The sequence below is a fragment of the Glycine soja genome, chromosome 12, assembly GCF_004193775.1.
Source record: "Glycine soja cultivar W05 chromosome 12, ASM419377v2, whole genome shotgun sequence".
NCBI classification, from domain to species: Eukaryota; Viridiplantae; Streptophyta; class Magnoliopsida; order Fabales; family Fabaceae; genus Glycine; species Glycine soja.
The window spans coordinates 39,152,021-39,170,302 of record NC_041013.1 but is presented as its reverse complement, the minus strand read 5'-3'; the positions used below and the strand labels follow the sequence as shown (position 1 = coordinate 39,170,302).

At 34.5% G+C, this 18,282-nt stretch overlaps 3 protein-coding genes and 1 pseudogene across 5 annotated transcripts; all 4 read right to left on the bottom strand.

Annotated features, from left to right (window-relative positions):
- Positions 1-858: 858 nt before the first annotated feature.
- Positions 859-6,207, bottom strand: LOC114379934 (mRNA-decapping enzyme-like protein). Of its 2 annotated transcripts, none has more exons than XM_028338772.1 (8): positions 5,888-6,207; positions 5,751-5,791; positions 5,583-5,632; positions 4,917-5,061; positions 3,742-3,798; positions 2,718-2,844; positions 1,590-2,054; positions 859-1,416 (listed from the first exon to the last, which is right to left on the bottom strand). In XM_028338772.1, exons 1-8 carry the CDS (start codon positions 6,044-6,046, stop codon positions 1,357-1,359), a joined length of 1,104 nt encoding a protein of 367 aa, XP_028194573.1. In that variant the 5' UTR covers positions 6,047-6,207; the 3' UTR covers positions 859-1,356. The 2 variants fall into 2 exon arrangements, with proteins under 2 accessions (XP_028194573.1, XP_028194574.1); XM_028338773.1 differs by having other exon boundaries at positions 859-1,413; positions 5,888-6,206.
- Positions 6,208-7,266: 1,059 nt separating this feature from the next.
- Positions 7,267-8,472, bottom strand: LOC114379407 (casparian strip membrane protein 5). 2 transcript variants are annotated; one of them, XM_028338057.1, is made up of 3 exons: positions 8,109-8,472; positions 7,788-7,911; positions 7,267-7,716 (listed from the first exon to the last, which is right to left on the bottom strand). In XM_028338057.1, the coding sequence occupies exons 1-3, from the start codon at positions 8,423-8,425 to the stop codon at positions 7,588-7,590; spliced, it is 570 nt and encodes a 189-aa protein (XP_028193858.1). In that variant the 5' UTR covers positions 8,426-8,472; the 3' UTR covers positions 7,267-7,587. The 2 variants fall into 2 exon arrangements, with proteins under 2 accessions (XP_028193858.1, XP_028193857.1); XM_028338056.1 differs by having other exon boundaries at positions 7,281-7,700; positions 8,109-8,469.
- A 738-nt stretch (positions 8,473-9,210) lies between these two features.
- Positions 9,211-13,327, bottom strand: LOC114378083 (mitochondrial fission protein ELM1-like). Its single transcript, XM_028336607.1, has 10 exons — positions 12,978-13,327; positions 12,678-12,889; positions 12,485-12,581; positions 11,531-11,680; positions 11,280-11,406; positions 10,434-10,546; positions 10,273-10,336; positions 10,076-10,169; positions 9,754-9,862; positions 9,211-9,609 (listed from the first exon to the last, which is right to left on the bottom strand). The coding sequence occupies exons 1-10, from the start codon at positions 13,170-13,172 to the stop codon at positions 9,508-9,510; spliced, it is 1,263 nt and encodes a 420-aa protein (XP_028192408.1). The 5' UTR covers positions 13,173-13,327; the 3' UTR covers positions 9,211-9,507.
- A 1,320-nt stretch (positions 13,328-14,647) lies between these two features.
- On the bottom strand, positions 14,648-16,467 carry LOC114379007 (annotated as a pseudogene).
- Between the last annotated feature and the right edge of the window lie 1,815 nt (positions 16,468-18,282).

Sequence of the window (18,282 nt, the reverse complement as noted above, 5' to 3'; positions counted from 1 at the left end):
AGAGTAAATGAGGTGAGTTTTTGCACCCCTTTTTCCCCTTCCTTTTCTCTCTCCCCATCTACCACTGCTTGACCTTCCTCACCATGGACAATCACGCCGTCTTCGCCACTAAAGACAACCCTAACATCACCACGAAAGTCCCTCGACGTTGTTGTGCAACCATGATGTTTCAAATCTCGAAGAGAAACTCATTTTTGAAACGAAAACAATCAGAATCAAGAAATATAAAAATCAAATCACAAGATTTATTCTTGATCTACATCTTGATGACGATTTGGATTTGGAGGGACCAGATCTCGATCTCAAAAAACAATGCGTAGATCATTCTCCTTCCCTCTCTTACTCTTTGTCTTGTACTCCCTTTAACGACAAAGGTAGACCCTCACAGCGATGGCAACAATGCCTCTTCCTTGTGAATCAAGTTTGACGAAGGTGGGAGTGGCGCGTGTTTGACAAAGGCGGAGTGAAGAGGAAAGTTGTGTGAGTGGGAGGGGCAAATTGGTAAGGATGAGGGTAAAATATCTAATTAATTCTGCAACTATTACGGTAGAATTCGTCTAGGAATCAAATGCTTATTTCAATTGAATTATCTAATTAATTCTGCAACTATCTCTCGTGAGTCCCACCGTGTTGTGCCTAATTGCTCTTTTAATGTACAGGCTGCTATTAAACCTTGTTTTAGGTTCGTCTTGCATTTGATTTGCTAAAGTAATGGACAATAAGGTTAAACCTTACTGATTCACAGGATTTGAGCTTGGCTCATGATAATAAAACTTTTCAAATTGATATAGTAAGGAAACAGGAACTGCTTTGTCGTCATCATCATCAGAATGATTCTCAGTCACTTGACACTTGTAATCCATCAAAAAGATCGGGCTGATTATATACTTGCATTATGCAGCACAATCCATTTTCTTTGAAACACTGACCAATGGTGCTATACAAAGTCTTCTTTGACATAACAATTTAATAAAATACACAATAAACAAGGCTCAGTAACAACCTTTGCACCCCCCCTTATAACTTGGAGATTTGTTTCAGTCGATCAACATAATTTGTGAAATCAGTTCCGAATTGCTAACCATTCATCTGGACCTCACCATTTCCTGCCATGTCACCTAACTAATACAGTTGATATGGCAGTTAAATTGCAATGACTTGTCTAAAAAACAGACACAGGAAACTAGCTAGATCAAAATGGTCACCACAAAGCACAACCAATTTTACAAATTGAATACGACTGAAACATTTCAAAGTTTAGGACATAATATAGCCTGGCCTAAAAAGTATAGCAAATGTAATTCAGCCCAAAAAACAATTCATCCAGCGAGATGATAATTAAACACCTCGTGAAAGTCATGATTGATGAGCATTCAGCAGCGCTCTATAGACCATGTCAATGAATTGATTGTCCTGCTAGACAACCAAAAAGCAAAAATAAAATGAGATGATGATAATCTGTCCCTGGTATGAAATAGAATGACATTACGATAGGATCATACAAAATTATTTGCTCCCTGACAGTCATTTAGGATCATTGAATTCCCTACACAGAATATCATAGGCAAGCTCCAAGAAAGTAGACTAACCTGAACAAGCACCAGAAGAGCATCTCGAACCTTTTCTCTGGAAATAACTGGACCATAGCTTGGAGAGGGAGAGGGAGCAGGAGCAAGTGATGGTGGTGGATTTGGTGGTGGAAATGGCTGTAGCAGTGGAGCACCATATGGGCGTTGTACATTAACAGCAGGATGAAGTGGAGGGGCTGAAGGTGTAGATGAAGATACAGGGGGTATCATCATTGCTGAAGAAGGGGGAGGGACGAAAAAAGATGGCTTCACAAGTTTTGCAGTTCGGTTACTGCTGCTGATGAGTTCAGCAGCATCAAGCTGAGGTATTAGAGGAGTAGATGCAGAAAGAGTGGGTATCTGTAAGGTTGGTACAGTGGGTGTAGCAGCATTAGTTGGCACTGAAGATGAAGAAATTGTAGCCGAAGACTGACAAGGTTGTCCATTAATTGGAGCATTTGAAGTATTCCCAATAGCCATGGCTGCCTGCAATAGTAAAGTATCAGCAAAAAATCAACCTCATCAGAACTCATTTACAAATATTTAATAACTTATCATGAGAAACAATCCTTGTAATATCAATTTAATTAAATCATAAGTGGAGCACCAAAGTCATCAGTGGGTCCTACAGCTCAGCAAAGAAAATGCTGAAAAAATTGACAGCCAAATGGATTTCAAATTGTCTGGACTAGTCTATCAAAGAAAACACCAAAAAAATGGACAACCAAATAAAGTTTGAATGCAAAAGATAAATGTAAAAATGAGTCTCTTATAATGAGATACTATAATTGGAACTTGCAGTGAAAGAAGAATTTAAGACATTAGATGGAATAAGGCGTAGTTCAATAGATTTATTTTTGTCCAGTATGTTATTGTAGATTAAATTCAGATCCTGTTTTCTCCAATAGAAATCAGCAGTTAAGTCTATTAGTATTTAGTATATAGCTGAAACTGTTATATATTGACATGTTGCATGATAAAAAAAAGCAGACAAGTACCAGAAACCAAAGCACACAACCAAGTTAAGCATACATGCACTTATCCATCTCCACAGTAAAAACATCAACACATTAAAGAAAAAAATGAATGGATAAAAAAATTGCAATAACAAATTATTATAAGCAAATAACAGTTCACAATGGTACATACACTGAAGAAATTTACAAAGGATGGATCATCAGGAACATCAGCCACATTGGAAGTAGTAGATGATGATGGCTCAAGAGGACCATCGATTACTGCCATAGTTGGTACTGCTTCTAGTTCCTCAAACTCACTGCAATAAGTATAAGCAGAACCATTTACTCAAATTCAAAGTATACAATGTCAAAAAATAAATGGCTAATGTCTAAGGTATGCTAGCTGAGCTGTCAAGTATTGAATAATCACTTATTGGTTTGGTGACACAAGAAAAATGCCCCTTTTTTCAGAGAGAAAATGAGAATAGTACAATGAGGGTAAAATATTCTCCAAAGCCTAAAAAATAAATAGAAAAAAGTATAGAAAAAGAAGAGAACTAAGAAAGCAACAATGCTGCCCAATATTTCTGCATCAAAGACAGTAAGAACACAAATGCCCTTGAAACAGACATTGGTATTTGTAGAACACCATATAAAAAGAAAACAATAATGGGCAAATAGAGGAACTTGTCCCCTTTCCCAACCAAAATAGAAATACAATTACACATACACAATTATATGATAACATGACTAGGTGTAAGTTGCATAATTAATATATATCAACATGTACAGAATAAATCTACTCATCATATCCCACATAAATCCAAGCAGTAAACTAGGAATACAGGGGTTGATCTCCCCAAAATACAGGTTCCAAATTCCAAATAGCTAAAAGTGGTGATCTCCACTAAAAGAGGGACGAAATGATCCAGGATAGTATTTTGGAAAGTAAGGAAGTAGCCCACAAAAGCAGCAGACAAGAAAGAGACAAGACAGAGCATGCAGCAGAAATGAGAAAGAGAGAGTGAAAACACATCCATCAAGATCACTTCAAATCCATGGCATTTGTCAGGAGCATGGATATGAGTACATAAAAGAAGTTTGATTAGAATTAAAAAACTAGAATATCATCTATTAAACCAGTCCCGCCACTCATGGGGGAGCAAGCAGATGCTTGGACGGAGTCACTTAACCAGTTAGAAGCATATTATTACCTCTTTGTGGAAGAAACCTTCGACTTGGGAGGAACCTTAGCATACGCATTAAGGATCCTGAAAAATAGCCAAATATATATGAATCATATGTACATGATTTTTTTATAAGTTCCAAATAAATCTAGATCTCTATGCTAACATCAGCAACTAAAGACATTGCTAAGAGACTTGTGTCTTGCAAAACATTTGCAGAATAATAAGAAAAAGAGAGAGAAACAGGGAGACTTTGATTATTTTTGTCCTCCACTACCCTTTCTCTCCACAGGTAACATCTACAGTTTCTCAGACACTACTGGGATATAGTTGTAATGGATGGAGCAGCTAATTAAATCTTTGTTTTCCCGTTCTTTGTATATGTACAATATTTTGATCATTTTCTTGCCATTTTTATCAGAAAAATATCTACATAACAGGGTATCAGTATTGCTTAATCCAAGTTTTGCCAATTTTTATAAGTGACACCATACTTTTAAATCTCAGATTCTCAGTACATTGGACAATGTTAAAAGACTATATAGTAAAAATCCAACTAAAACCCATGGTAATGTGCAAAAAGAATTGACAAGCAAAGCAAATCATTAAACAGAACAAAGCTAATTGTTGCACATATAGCTTATATGAAATCTATGGTATATAATCAACTAAGTTCAGGATTCCTTCAAGGCTTCAACTAATGCTTGAAAATTTAATTTGACCATCATACAAAACACCATATTTTGGTCAGGAACCCTTGAGTTGAATTAAACATCCTTTAGGAACTGGCACGAGGAGAGCTGATTAATTCAATACCTAATAGGTACATCAGTGTTTGACTTTCAAAAGACAAAAGGACAGGATATATTACTCTTTATCTCTTGGAAGTGTCCCAAATCAACTTTCAGTCAGTGACTTTAAACACCTACACTTTACACACATCAAGTTTCCAAACAATACACTACAACCATGTCAGAATTTACTTAAACTATTGGAAAAAAATGTTTTTCTTCTTTTTCAAAAACACTCATAAAGATGATGCTTATAAACTATTTTGAGCAAAATAAAATAAAATAATCCAAACAAGCACAATACAAAATGGCAATATTTTGCCAAAATCTGACAATTTAGCTATGAAAAAAAAATGTGACCATGTGAGACACATAGCATTTCCATAATTCAATCCATATGAAGAGCAATACCTGCTAAAAAGATTGGCAACCTCTTCACATTCACGTGCATTATAGAACCAGATACCATTCACTTCTTGAGCAGCATTTCTATACAGCAAATATGGAACCTGAACTTCATACTCGAAATCGCCCAAGAGATTCTCCACCAAATTTTCTGCTTATGCCAGCATGGAAAAGGGTAAAATGCAAGTTACATGCATGGACATTAGGCAGTTCTCCACCACCAAGTTTAGTATCAATACAGTATCTATTTAATCCTTAAAACAAGGTTTAAAAGACATTTACAGTTTATGCATTTACTAATTCATAGTACTCACAATATTGATGGCAAGATGTTGCGTGTGCAATGTCGATAGCCAATACCCAAGCCCCAATCCTATAATTTTAAGGTTAAAAGCACACCTACTTACTAAAACCATATTAATATATTACCTCACACAATCAAACATAGAAGAATAAAATAACTAACATTTAATATATTTTACAAGACAAACAAAATGACAAGTTTTCACAACCAAATCCAAATACCACATTAGCCAAGTGTCAGCAATTCATACTATCATCGAAGAAGATCAATTGCACGTTACGCCCAGTTTTCAACAACCAGAACAATTTTCCCACTTTTTTAAACGACAAAAGAAAAAAGAAAAAAAAGAAGCAGACGGAGTCACTAACCAGTATTGCGACGGTTCATCACAATAAACTGAAATCGCGGTTGCGTGTTCCTGAAATTAAACAACGCCATAAGCACAAGATAAACTTGGAATCCCAAAATTTAGATCGTTAAAGTGATGAATTTGTGTGATATAAAAAAACAAAAAAGAGAAGAAGAAAAGTATGAACCTCTTGACAACGAAGAGAGATCCTTCAACGTCCTTGCGGCTCTGCGAAGCAATCGCGGAAGAGAGCGATGATGAGAATTGATAGGGAATGGAGATGGAATGAATGAAAAAAAAATGATATATAGAGAGAAAGCGAACCCATTGGCTGAGGTCGATGTTGAACTCGTAGAAGGTGACATGCGCAGCGGTGATGAGAATTTCCTCGACAAAAGGGTCGATTCGTTGAAGAACAGTGAGATTGAGAAGCTTGGTGCTATGCTGGTCTAGATTTGGCATCAGCTTCCCGTTCTGAGACATCTTATGTTCCTTTTTCTCTCTGTACCAAACCCTAGAAATTTGGGAATTAGAAGGTATAGAGAGAGCAACGCAATGCAGGAACCAGGAGAAGGTTGAGGTTGAGTCGATCAGACTCAACTTCTTCCCAAAGAAAATCCTTTGCTAAAATGACAAAATAAACCTCCTAACTAATCCCTAGGCATAAATAAATATAGCCTTCTAGTGAGAAAATCATCTCATATAATTACTTCAAATTTTCTTTTTAATTGGTTCGTTCAAAATTTCAATTTGATCTAATTTAAAATGGTTTAAATTATATTAACTTTTTATTTCAGTCTTATTTTTATTTGGGTAAAGTATTAAATAAATAATAAATAATAAAACATACAATGAAAATACTAATATATCATCTATTAATCATTATATAAAGTTAATAGTAATATATCTTTTCAAACTATGGAGTGTTAAAAATAATTTTACATTATTTGATAATCGAATTTATATATTTTTACTCAAATAGTCACAAAATATTTTCAATTCAATATACTTTTATAAATAAGTATAAACTATGTGATAATCTTGTAAAATATATAAGAAATAAAAGTGTGAATACAAGTGATATAAAATTTATAAATAAAAATATATACTTTTTTTGTGAAGAATAAAAACATATACTTATATATAAGTTTGGTTTGTTTACATTAACTTTCAAAATTAATTCTAAAAACATATACTTTTTTCAATTTATTCATTTTCAGTTTTTGAATTTTGTTTCAGTTTTTATTTAGATAAGATCAGTTTGTCATCAAGAATCTAATGTAAAAATTACTCCAATGAATAAAGATCTTGGAAATTAATTCCGTAACTTTCAATTAGGAGCATATCTTACTTTTAACAAAAAATAGATATATTTGATAATAATTTTTATTATATTAATTAAATTTTGTGTGTATTCTTGTAAATAAGATAAAGAAATGCTAATAACATACTTTTAAAATATTTTTTTTATTGGTTAAAATTATAAATTAAGATAAAATGTGAGACTTACAAAAATTTATAATTTTTAATAAATTTCAACTGATAAATAAAGTAGAGTAAATAAAAATAGTTTTCCTAGCATTTCTCTTAAATGTATATCTCTGTTGTTTTATTTTTTTTTTTTATCAAATTTCTCTTGTTTTATTATTCTCTATAAAAAGGTAATTAAAAAATAGAGGAATTGAAATAAACACCGGTCAAAAAAAAAAAAACCGTATGAGGAAGGAAGGCTTTTAGCATTGGACTCAGATTTACAATGTAGAATTTGTTGGAACTTAGGAACCACAAACTTGAACATGATTTTTAACTTTAATGTAACACACATCAGTTACACCTCGAACTCATACACCTTTACAATAATAATTATACAAGAGTAACTTCTATCAAGCACCACCATTACCATCCAATCCAATTTATCTTTTTAACCCCTTTTGAGAGCCACAGAGGACACCACAATCAAGCAAATTAAGAGAAATGCTGCAACGAAAGAAGCCACCACAGCCTCACTGGTAACCTGACAGAAGTCAGTGAACTGCTGACAAATGGCTATCCAATTTGCATCTTGGCTCCCATTGTGAGCCAAGTATACAACAGCTGCAGCAGATGAAGCAGCTGCCATCACTAAAGCCATCATTAACTGCAACATGTAGTTTCTAGTAAATATTAAAGTGAAGTAATTGTTTGAACTTTGAACAAAACATGTTGGTCAATAATTCAAGCTTACTATGTCTAGGATCACAAGTAGAAGCCTTGGCCCTACTGTGTAAGGCCGAACAATGCAGACAATTGAAAATGGCAAGGAGAGGATGAGGAATCCACCTGCTGCTCCATTTGCAAACACAAAAAACCTGCATGTAAAGACCTAAATAAAAGAATGATCTTTATATCTAATAAGTGTAACTATTTGTGAGCTCTTTTTTGTATATGTGTGTTAGAAAAGTGGTATACATATAGTAACATAGCATTAGCACTAGCACTATAGAAGAGAAAATGTTTTGTGATATCCAAAATTGGACGCAATCTTTATTATGGAACATAAACTTACTGGAACATTGGAAAATCATCCCATTGAGCATGAAACTGAAAGAACTGCGTGAAGAATGGAAGTATCTGTTCACTGTTCCCCATGATGGCAGCAGCACCAAGAGCAGAACCAATGGCTCCGAGCCTAATGATGAAATCAAGGATTGCAACACCCTTTTTCCATCCACCTCTTGGGAGTGGGGTAGCTTTTGTGGAAACTACAGTTGCAGAAGGTGGCGCAGCATCAGCAAAAGCTTTCACTTTTCCATTGCTCCTGGTCCTCCTCGATTCTGGGCTGCTGGTGGCTGCTGGTGCCTCACCCTCTTTCCCTGAGTCCATCACAACGGGCTATTGCAGTTCTTTTGTAGTATGTAATGTTGAAATTGTTACAGGTGTATATATAGAGGATGCATAATGGTTGAGCCATTTAATTAACAGGGTTGGTTAGTGAAGATGCTCTATGTTTCTGTGAAGTCTGATTCTCATAAGGTTTGTAATGAAGTTGTTAAGAACTTACTTGCTCCACATAGTACCAAAAGCACTTTTCCTTGATTCTGTAATGTTCTCTCCCAAGAATGTGACAAAATCGCTAACTAAACTATCGAATGATGATAAACCAATAAATAACTATACTTGTGAATTATTTATTTATTTGTATATTATATATCTCAATTTTGTGCAGGGGTTGGATAAGTAGTGCAATACAAACGAAAACAAAATAGGCAGGTCGCATGATTCAAGCCAAAAACAAACACCATAAAAAACCAAGTACATATGAAGGGGTTTGGTGGGACTTGGACACGCAGATTGTGTCATGTTTTTGGGTCATACATAAAAATTAATCAGTCGAAAATTTATAATTTGCATCTAGGCCTAGTAGTTAAAAGCACTATAATCCATTCTTAAAATTATCATAAATTTATAACATTTTCTTGTGTAAGACACTGCAGGTTTTAGCTTACATCAATTAAAAATAAAAATGTCAGCTATTGGCAATGTCAGTTCATATAAACCTTTTCATATTTATCAGTACACCGACGTCTCGAAGCTAAAAGGATCACAAGAAAAAAGTGAAGATAAATAACAAGAAGAAGGATACAATAAAAAATAAACAGTTCATTTTGTTTACAGCACAAACAAATTTTTTATTCACCTCATTTATTAAAATGTGTCAATCGGCACAAAAAAGTAAAAAATTTCCTCCCAGTTTACAAGCTGCAATCGCACAGTTAACCTTATACTACATTACATCCTTGAAAATTGCTATGGTGGAAAGAATGACGAACACCCAAACGGTATTTTCTATTCGTGCTATCAAAGAAACATGAAATTTTGGACACTATCTTCCAAACAACAAATGGTTACGACCTTAACGATAAATATAACAAAAATTGAGTATCATGTGAACTAATAATTGTGTTCTATATCTTCAGTTTCCACCCTCGGGCAGCAAGCGCTTCATGAACCCGTTTAGCTGCATCAGAAGTGTCATCAAGGGGTGGATAACTCCAATTTTCCGATATCTGAAAATTTCAGGAAATATATACTGATTAAAACATGGATACTTGACAGCACAAGATATATAATTCCAAGAAAAACGTCCATCAACAATTCGAAATATTAATTTCAGTCCATGTACTTGATGAGTAAGTAGGAATCCAACTTACATCCTCAGACCCTGTAAAAGGCCGAACAACTCCTCGTTCTCTCAATGATTTGTGGAATTCTGTGAACTTCCATCTGCAACGCTCAGCTCCCATAATATACACAGGCTTCCTGTGGGAGGAACAAAACTGATTTCTTAAAAACAAATATCAGATAAAAAAAATTACATGTATCAATCTACAACAATAGCAACAACAAAATCATATAGAATCAGGTACAAATCAAGAAGCATCAGTGGACTCTATAAATACTAAATTTCAGTAAAATCATTTAAAGATCAGAGTGGGGAGAATCTAATCATAGAAATATTTCTGACAGACATACCCAGTGCTGCAAGCTTCACTTATCATGCTAACTGAATCTGCTGTGACAACAAATGCATCGGCCCAAGCTAGATGCCCCATTTGTGGGTTTGGTTCTGAAAATTGTGTTAGTGACATGGATTAACCACATTCTGACTGTTAAAACAAATTTAACAAATCTGATTAAATAATCTATTCTAAACCTGGATAAATATTTACCTTGCCCATCCCAAATATAAACTTTTGGATTATTTCCAAGTTCTTTGACTATAATATTCGATAACTGTTTAAAAGACAAATAAAGGAAACAATAAGTGTGTCAGAGATGAAAAAAATTCGCTCAATAATACCAGCTTAAGAAACTTCATGGTATGATATACCTTTTGTGGAGTCCTATCTGAAAAGGATATTCTTACACTCCCACAACTACCAAGAACACTGAGCAAACATGTTGCTAACTGCTTTGCAAGGTCGACACCATACCGACAGTTTCCTGTATATATAATGGAAATTAGGTGAATAAGTATATCTTTTGACCAGTGAAGTTACCAAACATAAATCCTTATCCTCATTGCTAATACTAACAATTAGGCCAGTTAAAACTTCAAACTTTTGTTGCCCCCCCCCCCCCCCCCCCCCAAGTGTGCAATACTAACATTGCTAATTATTAAATTCATGAGAAAGTTTATGTATAGAAAAAAAATCATGAGTACTGCAATTCTGACCCAGGGCCATTACTCTACATGAAGTTTAGTCTTCTTTTAAACCATTGCTACAGCACAGTAAAATGTATATTGCAATGTCAGCCCACTGTCTGCAAAGCCTTCATATGGTTTCTACTTTCTAATGATGTACTCTGTCTTCCCTCTGCTGATTCCCCTAATTCCCAAAGATTTTTTTATAAGAATCTTAGGAGAACCACATCACAAAAGTTAGCCATTGTAGTTGGAGAGCCCAAGGTCTTATAAACCCCACATTAGAATCCCATACTTCCAATGCGAGACTAAGTCCCATACCTTGCAATTGGATCATAAGCATTATCCTTTTTTTCTTCTGAGGGTATACTGTTAGTCCTTCTTTTTCACAACCTTTACAATTTTAATGCATCCCAGTGTTTCACTTACAATGATATAAAGATTTATCCCAAAGAAGACATTGGAATTTAACCACAGGAAAACTGAGAAATAATTAAGAAACATGACTAGGATAAGTATAATAGAAATTACTTGTTGGTCCTCCAATGTTGACCACGAGCAATGGCCTTGGAACATTTGCAAACACATCTTGCCATGTAATGGCAGCACTGCGAAGTGAAGCAAAATCTATTCGATGTAAGGCTCCCAATGTCAGAACCTAATATAAATTATCACATACAATCCTCAGCAATAGACAATAGCCAACATCAAACTAAAACCACATTATCTCCAGTACAGTAAAATCTAATGCAGTCACATAATATGCTGCACATTACACATACCACATGACTATCTGGAGGTTCGCGTGGAGTTATCCACCTTCTAAGAAACTTAGGAACCTGCTTCTGTCCTTCTGGAGTCAAAGGATAATAATCATGATGAGGTGTAATTACCATGTCAAACCTATTCAAATGAGACCTTGGATGTTGTATCTGTCCAGAAGGGGAAAATAATAGTCAAAGTTACAAATTGAAGCCAATGCTTAAATGAAGCAATAAACACCACAGTAGTATAGAAATGCAATAAGTTACCACACCGCATACAGTACAAATTGAGACTGAATGACTGATACAACATAGATAATCTACTATTTCTTAGGAACAAGCACATAGTTTTATATATTTTCATTGGATAAATTAAGAGTTAAAAACGTCTGGCTCAGCTAAGCATCTTAAAATTATTTGCCTAAAAATATTGGAAAGACATTAAAACAAACAGTAACATGCAAAAAAAATTAAGCAAAAGAAATACAAGCTCTAGACATTGGGGAAAAGGAGTATTGAAGAAGCATAGAATCTTCTCAATCTCCTATCAAGACTCAAGAGTCAAGACCATGCCATGGAATCCAAGAGCTGTACTAGCATAACAGCTGAAATACAAACTGAAAATTCCCAAGCCAAGAAAGTAGGTTGCTACTCCTATTTTGGAATGCAATTGCAACACCAACATTTGTCAACCACATGCTGAGTTTCACTCTTGGTGAACTTTTAAGGCACTGAACAATGAACACATTTCTTTACTTTATATTGCAGGTTCAAATCAAACAAAAAACCACTAAACCATAGCAGTCACACGTTTATCAAAGAAGCAAAACCTAGGATAAGTAAGAACACATATAGCACAGTTTGAATTGAATCACGTTGCTTATCTGCACAAAAACACCACCGCCCAGACTTTACAAGCTATCACAGCAAAGGTGAACAAAATCAATCACAGCATAAAATGCAAGTGCATACCTGAACAACAAAAACAAGGTCAGGAGCTAAACGTTTTATGGAACTCGCAACAGAAATGGTGTCTCTTCCAGATGCAACCACCAATAACGGTCCCTCCCTGGACAAAAAAAAAAAAATCAAAATATCAATTAGATTCAAATTACTTTTCATAACACATCATATTATAGTTAAAAGAAATGGAATAGAAATTGACTTTTCACAAGTTTCGCGAGCCAAATTGACTATGTGATTGGCATCAGCTTCGAGAATAGAGGACAAGCCGTTAGGGTGGGAAGTGAGGGGCAGGTAGTGAGATTTGGAGGAGAAGGCGCGGAACATGGAAATTAGGTAATGAAATTTTCGATGGACAGAGAGGGGAAGCCAATGGAGCCAATCGTTGATTCCACCTCTCGGCCTCGTAACGCGCTGTAACAAAGAGATGATGAATCAGTGTATATATAGAGAGAGAGAGAGAGAGTTTAAAAAGAAAAATAAATAGCGTGCGTATGCGTACGTAGAGGAGGTGGTTGTGGGAGAGGCCAAGGGCGCGGAGCAAACCGATGCTGTGATTCTCGGAGGAGGGGAAGCCGTTGCCGATGACGACGGCGCGGCGGACGAGGGTGTGGACGCCGGATTCGAAGATGTCCGGAGTGCCACGCGCCGCCGTGGGGCTTGGCGGCTCCGGGAGCTGGATTGGCTTCATTCGCATGGCTTCGAACTTTGAACTTGGAAGGAAGTGACCTCAATGCCCTCAATCAAGGATCCATAGGAAAAGGAGGACACGGAAGCTGCAGTTTCGTGCAAGTCACTTCTCGACACTATTCAATTTTTCACTTTCACGGTTCCGCTTAGTGGTATTTTCGTAACTCGCTTCTTAGCCTCGATGCAAAATATGCAGGACAATATAATGTACTAGTATGAAAAATCAAATTCAAAATAAAATGTGTTAACGTTCTTTAGTAATTATGAAGTACTAATTAAGAAGCAATTTCTAAGAATAAGTTTTTTTTTCTTCCGGTCTTTATATTAATTTTAAATTTTAAATACTCTCGTTATTAGGTTTAAATTTTTATCTAAAGTATTTATTTTTAAAATCCCAAACTAATAATAAAGATTTAAAATTGGAGACATGTTGTCATGTTGAGAATTGTTTAGAAAATGAATACATATCTTTACAATTTTATTTATATTAAAATATAATAAAAGATAACATATATTTTTCCTTTGAGAAATAAACTACTATAATTTTTAAATCATAAAAAAGGATATTGTAATGTAAATATGTCTCTCATATTATAAAATACATCTTATGTTTCTTTTTATCTTAGAACATTTCTAATATAATTAATTGAATTTGCATAACCCTATTATTTATAATTTTTATATGATTTTCATTATGATATACCATTTTTTAATATTTAAATAGATCATAATATTTCAAACAACTTGTCACTGACTTTTGATCAAGAGATTCTAAATTTATCAAAAAATATAATTATTTTTACAACTTTAATAACTTGGACTATTAATTTTTTCGTTCTCCTAAACACAAGATCTTCATAATAGAAATTTATGAAACTAATTTCTTGAAAAACTAGAGTACTAACTCTAAGGACAATTTCTAAATTCACTATTAGGGCTCTATTTACATAGCAAGAAATTGAACCTCTTTCGTAGTACATAAAAGGCCTAAACTACTTGTGCCACAATTTATCGTTTTAATTAACTGTTACTTATTCAAGTAATTGTTTGTTATATGCACCGGTGACTTTAGCTAGTTCAGTGGTATAAGTGCATGTTTGGTGGCACTTTGCCATAAACTCACGTCAATTCAAGAATTTTATATATAACTTCGCTAATTGACGCAAAACCAAACACACATAGTAACATGTTATCATTGTCTATCTGTTAAAGCAGCTTATGTTCTCTTAACTAACTAGTTTCTGTTTGGTTTAATTTTTTTCACTTGAAAGTCACTAGTTTTTAATTTTAGACATCTTTATTTTCATACAACTAAATCAAATTAGAATCATTAGCTCACTCATTAGTCATTACGCATACACAAACGACAAAAGTGCATAAGGAGTGGAACTCTATGGAAGAGTGGCTCTGAGTCTGAGATCAGCCTAAAACTATATAGCCAGGGGAGACAAAAGTGCACAAGGAGTGGATGTCTATTTCACATTCAACTCAACTGAATTAATTTTTTATTAGCAGCCTAATTATCAAATATATATAGCAATGATAACTCGACAAATCAACATGCAAGTTCAACCAATGAAAACAAAACTTGTACACGCATTTCACAACCTTGCATCATCATCCAATGTACTCCAAAGCGATATTGCCCATCATCTTAGCCAATGGAACATGACACTTTGTGAGAATATCAAACCTAGATGGATTTGAGGCATGTCCAAACAGTGATATGCTTAACCAAACAAGCTCATTCAAAGTCAACCTCGAAGAGAGGAACCCTTGCCAATAATAAGGTTTCAAGTCAAAAAATGCATCAAAGAAACTCCTGTTTCCATTCAAGTCAACCTTCAAGAGAGTCTCCATTCCATAAGAGTAAAATTCCCTGACTAGCCTGTTCTCAATTGGCCACATGCTATTCAAAACTTTACCAGAAAGCTGTTTTCCTCTGATCATTCTGGTGGAACCAAGGCACTCAGCTATAGCAAAAGCCACAACTGGAGCCACAGCCATTGTTCTAGCCACCATGTACCCTGTGGAAGGGTGTACTACCCCAGAAGTGCTACCAATAGCCATCACTTCTTGGGGGGTCCTTGGAAGAGGTCCTCCCATTGGAATCAAACACTTCTCATCCTACAAAACCCTCTTCACTCTAATCCCTAAGTGCCTTAGCCTTGCAACCATCCTCCTCTTCACTTCCATGTAATACAACACTGGACGGCTCACAAGGGAAGTCTCTTCAAGAAATATCAAATTAGAACTAAATGGCATTGCATAGAGGAAAGTAGGGAACCTTGAACTACTAGCTCTCAAGTAGGGCTCATTCCCCAAATGAGAATCCCTCCAATCCACCAAAACCATCTTGTCCAAATCAAAAGGGTGATCATCCACTTCAGCCAAAACACTATGAGCAATCTGAAAACCATGGTTTTTCACCTTGTCATATGCTACAAAACTACTACCAAATCCACTAACATCAACAACCAAACTCCCCTTCAATTCCACCCATCGTCACACAAAACTTTAGACTCAAACTCTTGGTGCTCAACTTGCCACACCTTTGCCTTGTGAAACCTAACCCCATTGGAGACACACCCTTCAACCAATCTCTCCTTCAGTTTCCTCCTACTAACCCTCCCATAACACCGACCAAATACTTGGACTTGCCATCATTCACATAAACAAAAGCCATGGGCCATGTTTTGTCTAAGCAATCCTCGAGACCAGGACTCTCAAACTCATCTCTCCACACACCATAGTTGTTTGGTCACACATGAAGAGGCTCAGGATCAACACAACAAACCTTAACTCCATAGAGGGACACTTGCTCCGCGAGCCTTGTGCCTGCAGGGTCAGCACCAATGATGATCACATCAAAATGAGCACGGTCAGAACTCAGAAGGGTGACACCATGGAAGGTCAAAATTTAAGGCTTCAGGTTTGTTCTCGGGTTTCAAGTCAAGGAAGTTTCCGAACTTGCTGGTGCTGTGGACCCTCTTGCCGCCTCTGATGAGTTTTCTTGATACTGTGTGATGGGTTTGAGGAAGAGGGAATGGAGGGGTGAGGGGTTGGTGAGGCTTGATCAACAGAGGCGGTGCGGGAAAATAACATGAAATAGTGCCCCATTTTTTGCGGTGATTTTCTGATTTGAGTGATGGAGAAAAGTACAAGGAAATTGTGCAGAAACGAGGAAGGTGATTTGTTGTGTTGTCTATAATAGAGTTTGGTAATTGGCAGATACATGTAGACAAATAGGATTCGGGAAGTGACACACCCAACCCGATGCCTTTTCCCACCCCTCTGGCCATATTTATTTCTCATTTATTTAATATATAACATTAAATATTACTTTTGTGGTCTCGATTATAAATATATATATATATTACACTTATTTATGAAATAATTTAACTTTATTAAATTATGTTATTTTTAATTAAAAATATTTTTTTAAAAAAGTGTCTCTCATTAAAATGTAATATCAAGAGTAAAAAAAGCTTTTAAACTTATTAAAATAAATAATATTTTAAGGATAATCAAATATCATTCCATTGAGATTTATTTATATTTAAGAGAAAAAATATTATTAATATTCAAATGAAATATTCACTCAGGCATTTAACATACAATGAGTTTTTAATATGGATATATATATTCCTCCGTATTATGACCGTCTTAGGTTCTTATTAATAAAAGCTAATGAAATAAAATGATAAAAAAAATAGGAATTTTACTGAATTAATCTTATCAATATTATATTAAAAAGTTTAAATGACACTTGTTTACGAAGGATAGTAATGAAAAAAAAATCAATTTTATAAAAAGTTTAAATGACCTTTAGTTTAGATGCTTGCACTTCACACCAATGTTTTTAAAAATTAGATTGGACCCATTGAATCGGGAATAGATTTATTCAGATACTAAAAAAAAATTGAATCATTTCATAACCGGTCAAATAGGTCCTTTTCAATTTCAATTTTTTATTTAATTTAAAATATCTTAAAGATAAATAAATACATACTTAAATATTTCACATAAGTATTAATTATTTTATCAATTATTATTAGTTCTTTTTAGGAAACATGTAATTTAATAATTTATGTTAATTTATAATTTTTTAGATCCTAATTTTTATAATATATATTAGTTTATTATTTAAAATATTATATATTATTAAAAAATATAAAATTGATTCAAATACGATTGAACCATTGAACTTTAAATCACCCTCTTCACTAGTTTAATCATGGTCCAATTTTAAAAACCTTGTTTCACACAAGTTCAACCCAAACCTTGAAAACAAAATAGTTATCCATATAATAGAACAACTCAAATACTTTCAATTATTTGAGAAGGCTTCAAACACTCCTTTATCATTCATATAAGCTCAATTGGAGTTGAAATTCTACAATCTTGATTAGAGGGAAAAAAAAGAAGCTATAATAGTCAAGCTAAAGCATAATGTCCTGAATAGATAATTAATTAGATGTGAAATAGAGTTACCTAACATGGACCAAACGAGTTGAGCCCAATCTGGTGTGACAAAGAAGTGGCTCAAACAGTGGACCTTCCAGAAATTCTGAGTAGGTTTGAGCAAGAGAGAAATATTTCCTTCCTTAGGGATAATTTGGTTGTGTAGAATGAAAGAAAATTGAAAAAAAAAATAAAGTAATGCGATGCAAGTGTGAGATTTACACTGTTTATTGAAAATTTCTCCTTAAATAATATTTTTTTTAACCAAATTATCCCTTAAGGTCTCAAAGGTTACCTGTACGTTGTAACTGTTGTTGAACTTGGGTATAGTGGGAAACGAGGCTGAAGACTATTTTAATTTTTAAATAACAAGTTAGCTATCCTGTTTTGCTCAAGTGATCAGGGCATTGGGTTATAATCATTATAAAAACATTTTTTTATATAATATGTTTTTTCACTCTCTTTTCTATTCAACCAAACAAGTAGAGAAAAATTCTCACTTTTTTCCTTCTTATTTTTATTCATCCAAACAACATTTTTTCTTTATTTCTCCTTTATTTCTTTCTTATTGTCTTATTCCTCTCCTAATCCAAACAAGAGTGATTTTGGCACAAGAAACTTCCCACTAGCAAACAACTATACACAAATAGGAA

Coding starts and splice junctions, on each gene's coding strand:
- LOC114379934 (XM_028338772.1), bottom strand. CDS start 6,046: ATGTCTCAGAACGGGAAGCTGATGCCAAATCTAGACCAGCATAGCACC. Junction 5,792..5,887: donor ACATCGACCTCAGCCAATGG/GTTCGCTTTCTC, acceptor ATTGCTTCGCAG/AGCCGCAAGGACGTTGAAGG. Junction 2,055..2,717: donor CCTTTGTAAATTTCTTCAGT/GTATGTACCATT, acceptor TTACTATTGCAG/GCAGCCATGGCTATTGGGAA.
- LOC114379407 (XM_028338056.1), bottom strand. CDS start 8,425: ATGGACTCAGGGAAAGAGGGTGAGGCACCAGCAGCCACCAGCAGCCCA. Junction 7,912..8,108: donor GATGATTTTCCAATGTTCCA/GTAAGTTTATGT, acceptor CTTTACATGCAG/GTTTTTTGTGTTTGCAAATG. Junction 7,701..7,787: donor TACTTGTGATCCTAGACATA/GTAAGCTTGAAT, acceptor TACATGTTGCAG/TTAATGATGGCTTTAGTGAT.
- LOC114378083 (XM_028336607.1), bottom strand. CDS start 13,172: ATGCGAATGAAGCCAATCCAGCTCCCGGAGCCGCCAAGCCCCACGGCG. Junction 10,170..10,272: donor TTATATTTGGGATGGGCAAG/GTAAATATTTAT, acceptor CACAATTTTCAG/AACCAAACCCACAAATGGGG. Junction 9,863..10,075: donor AGTGAAGCTTGCAGCACTGG/GTATGTCTGTCA, acceptor TTCCTCCCACAG/GAAGCCTGTGTATATTATGG.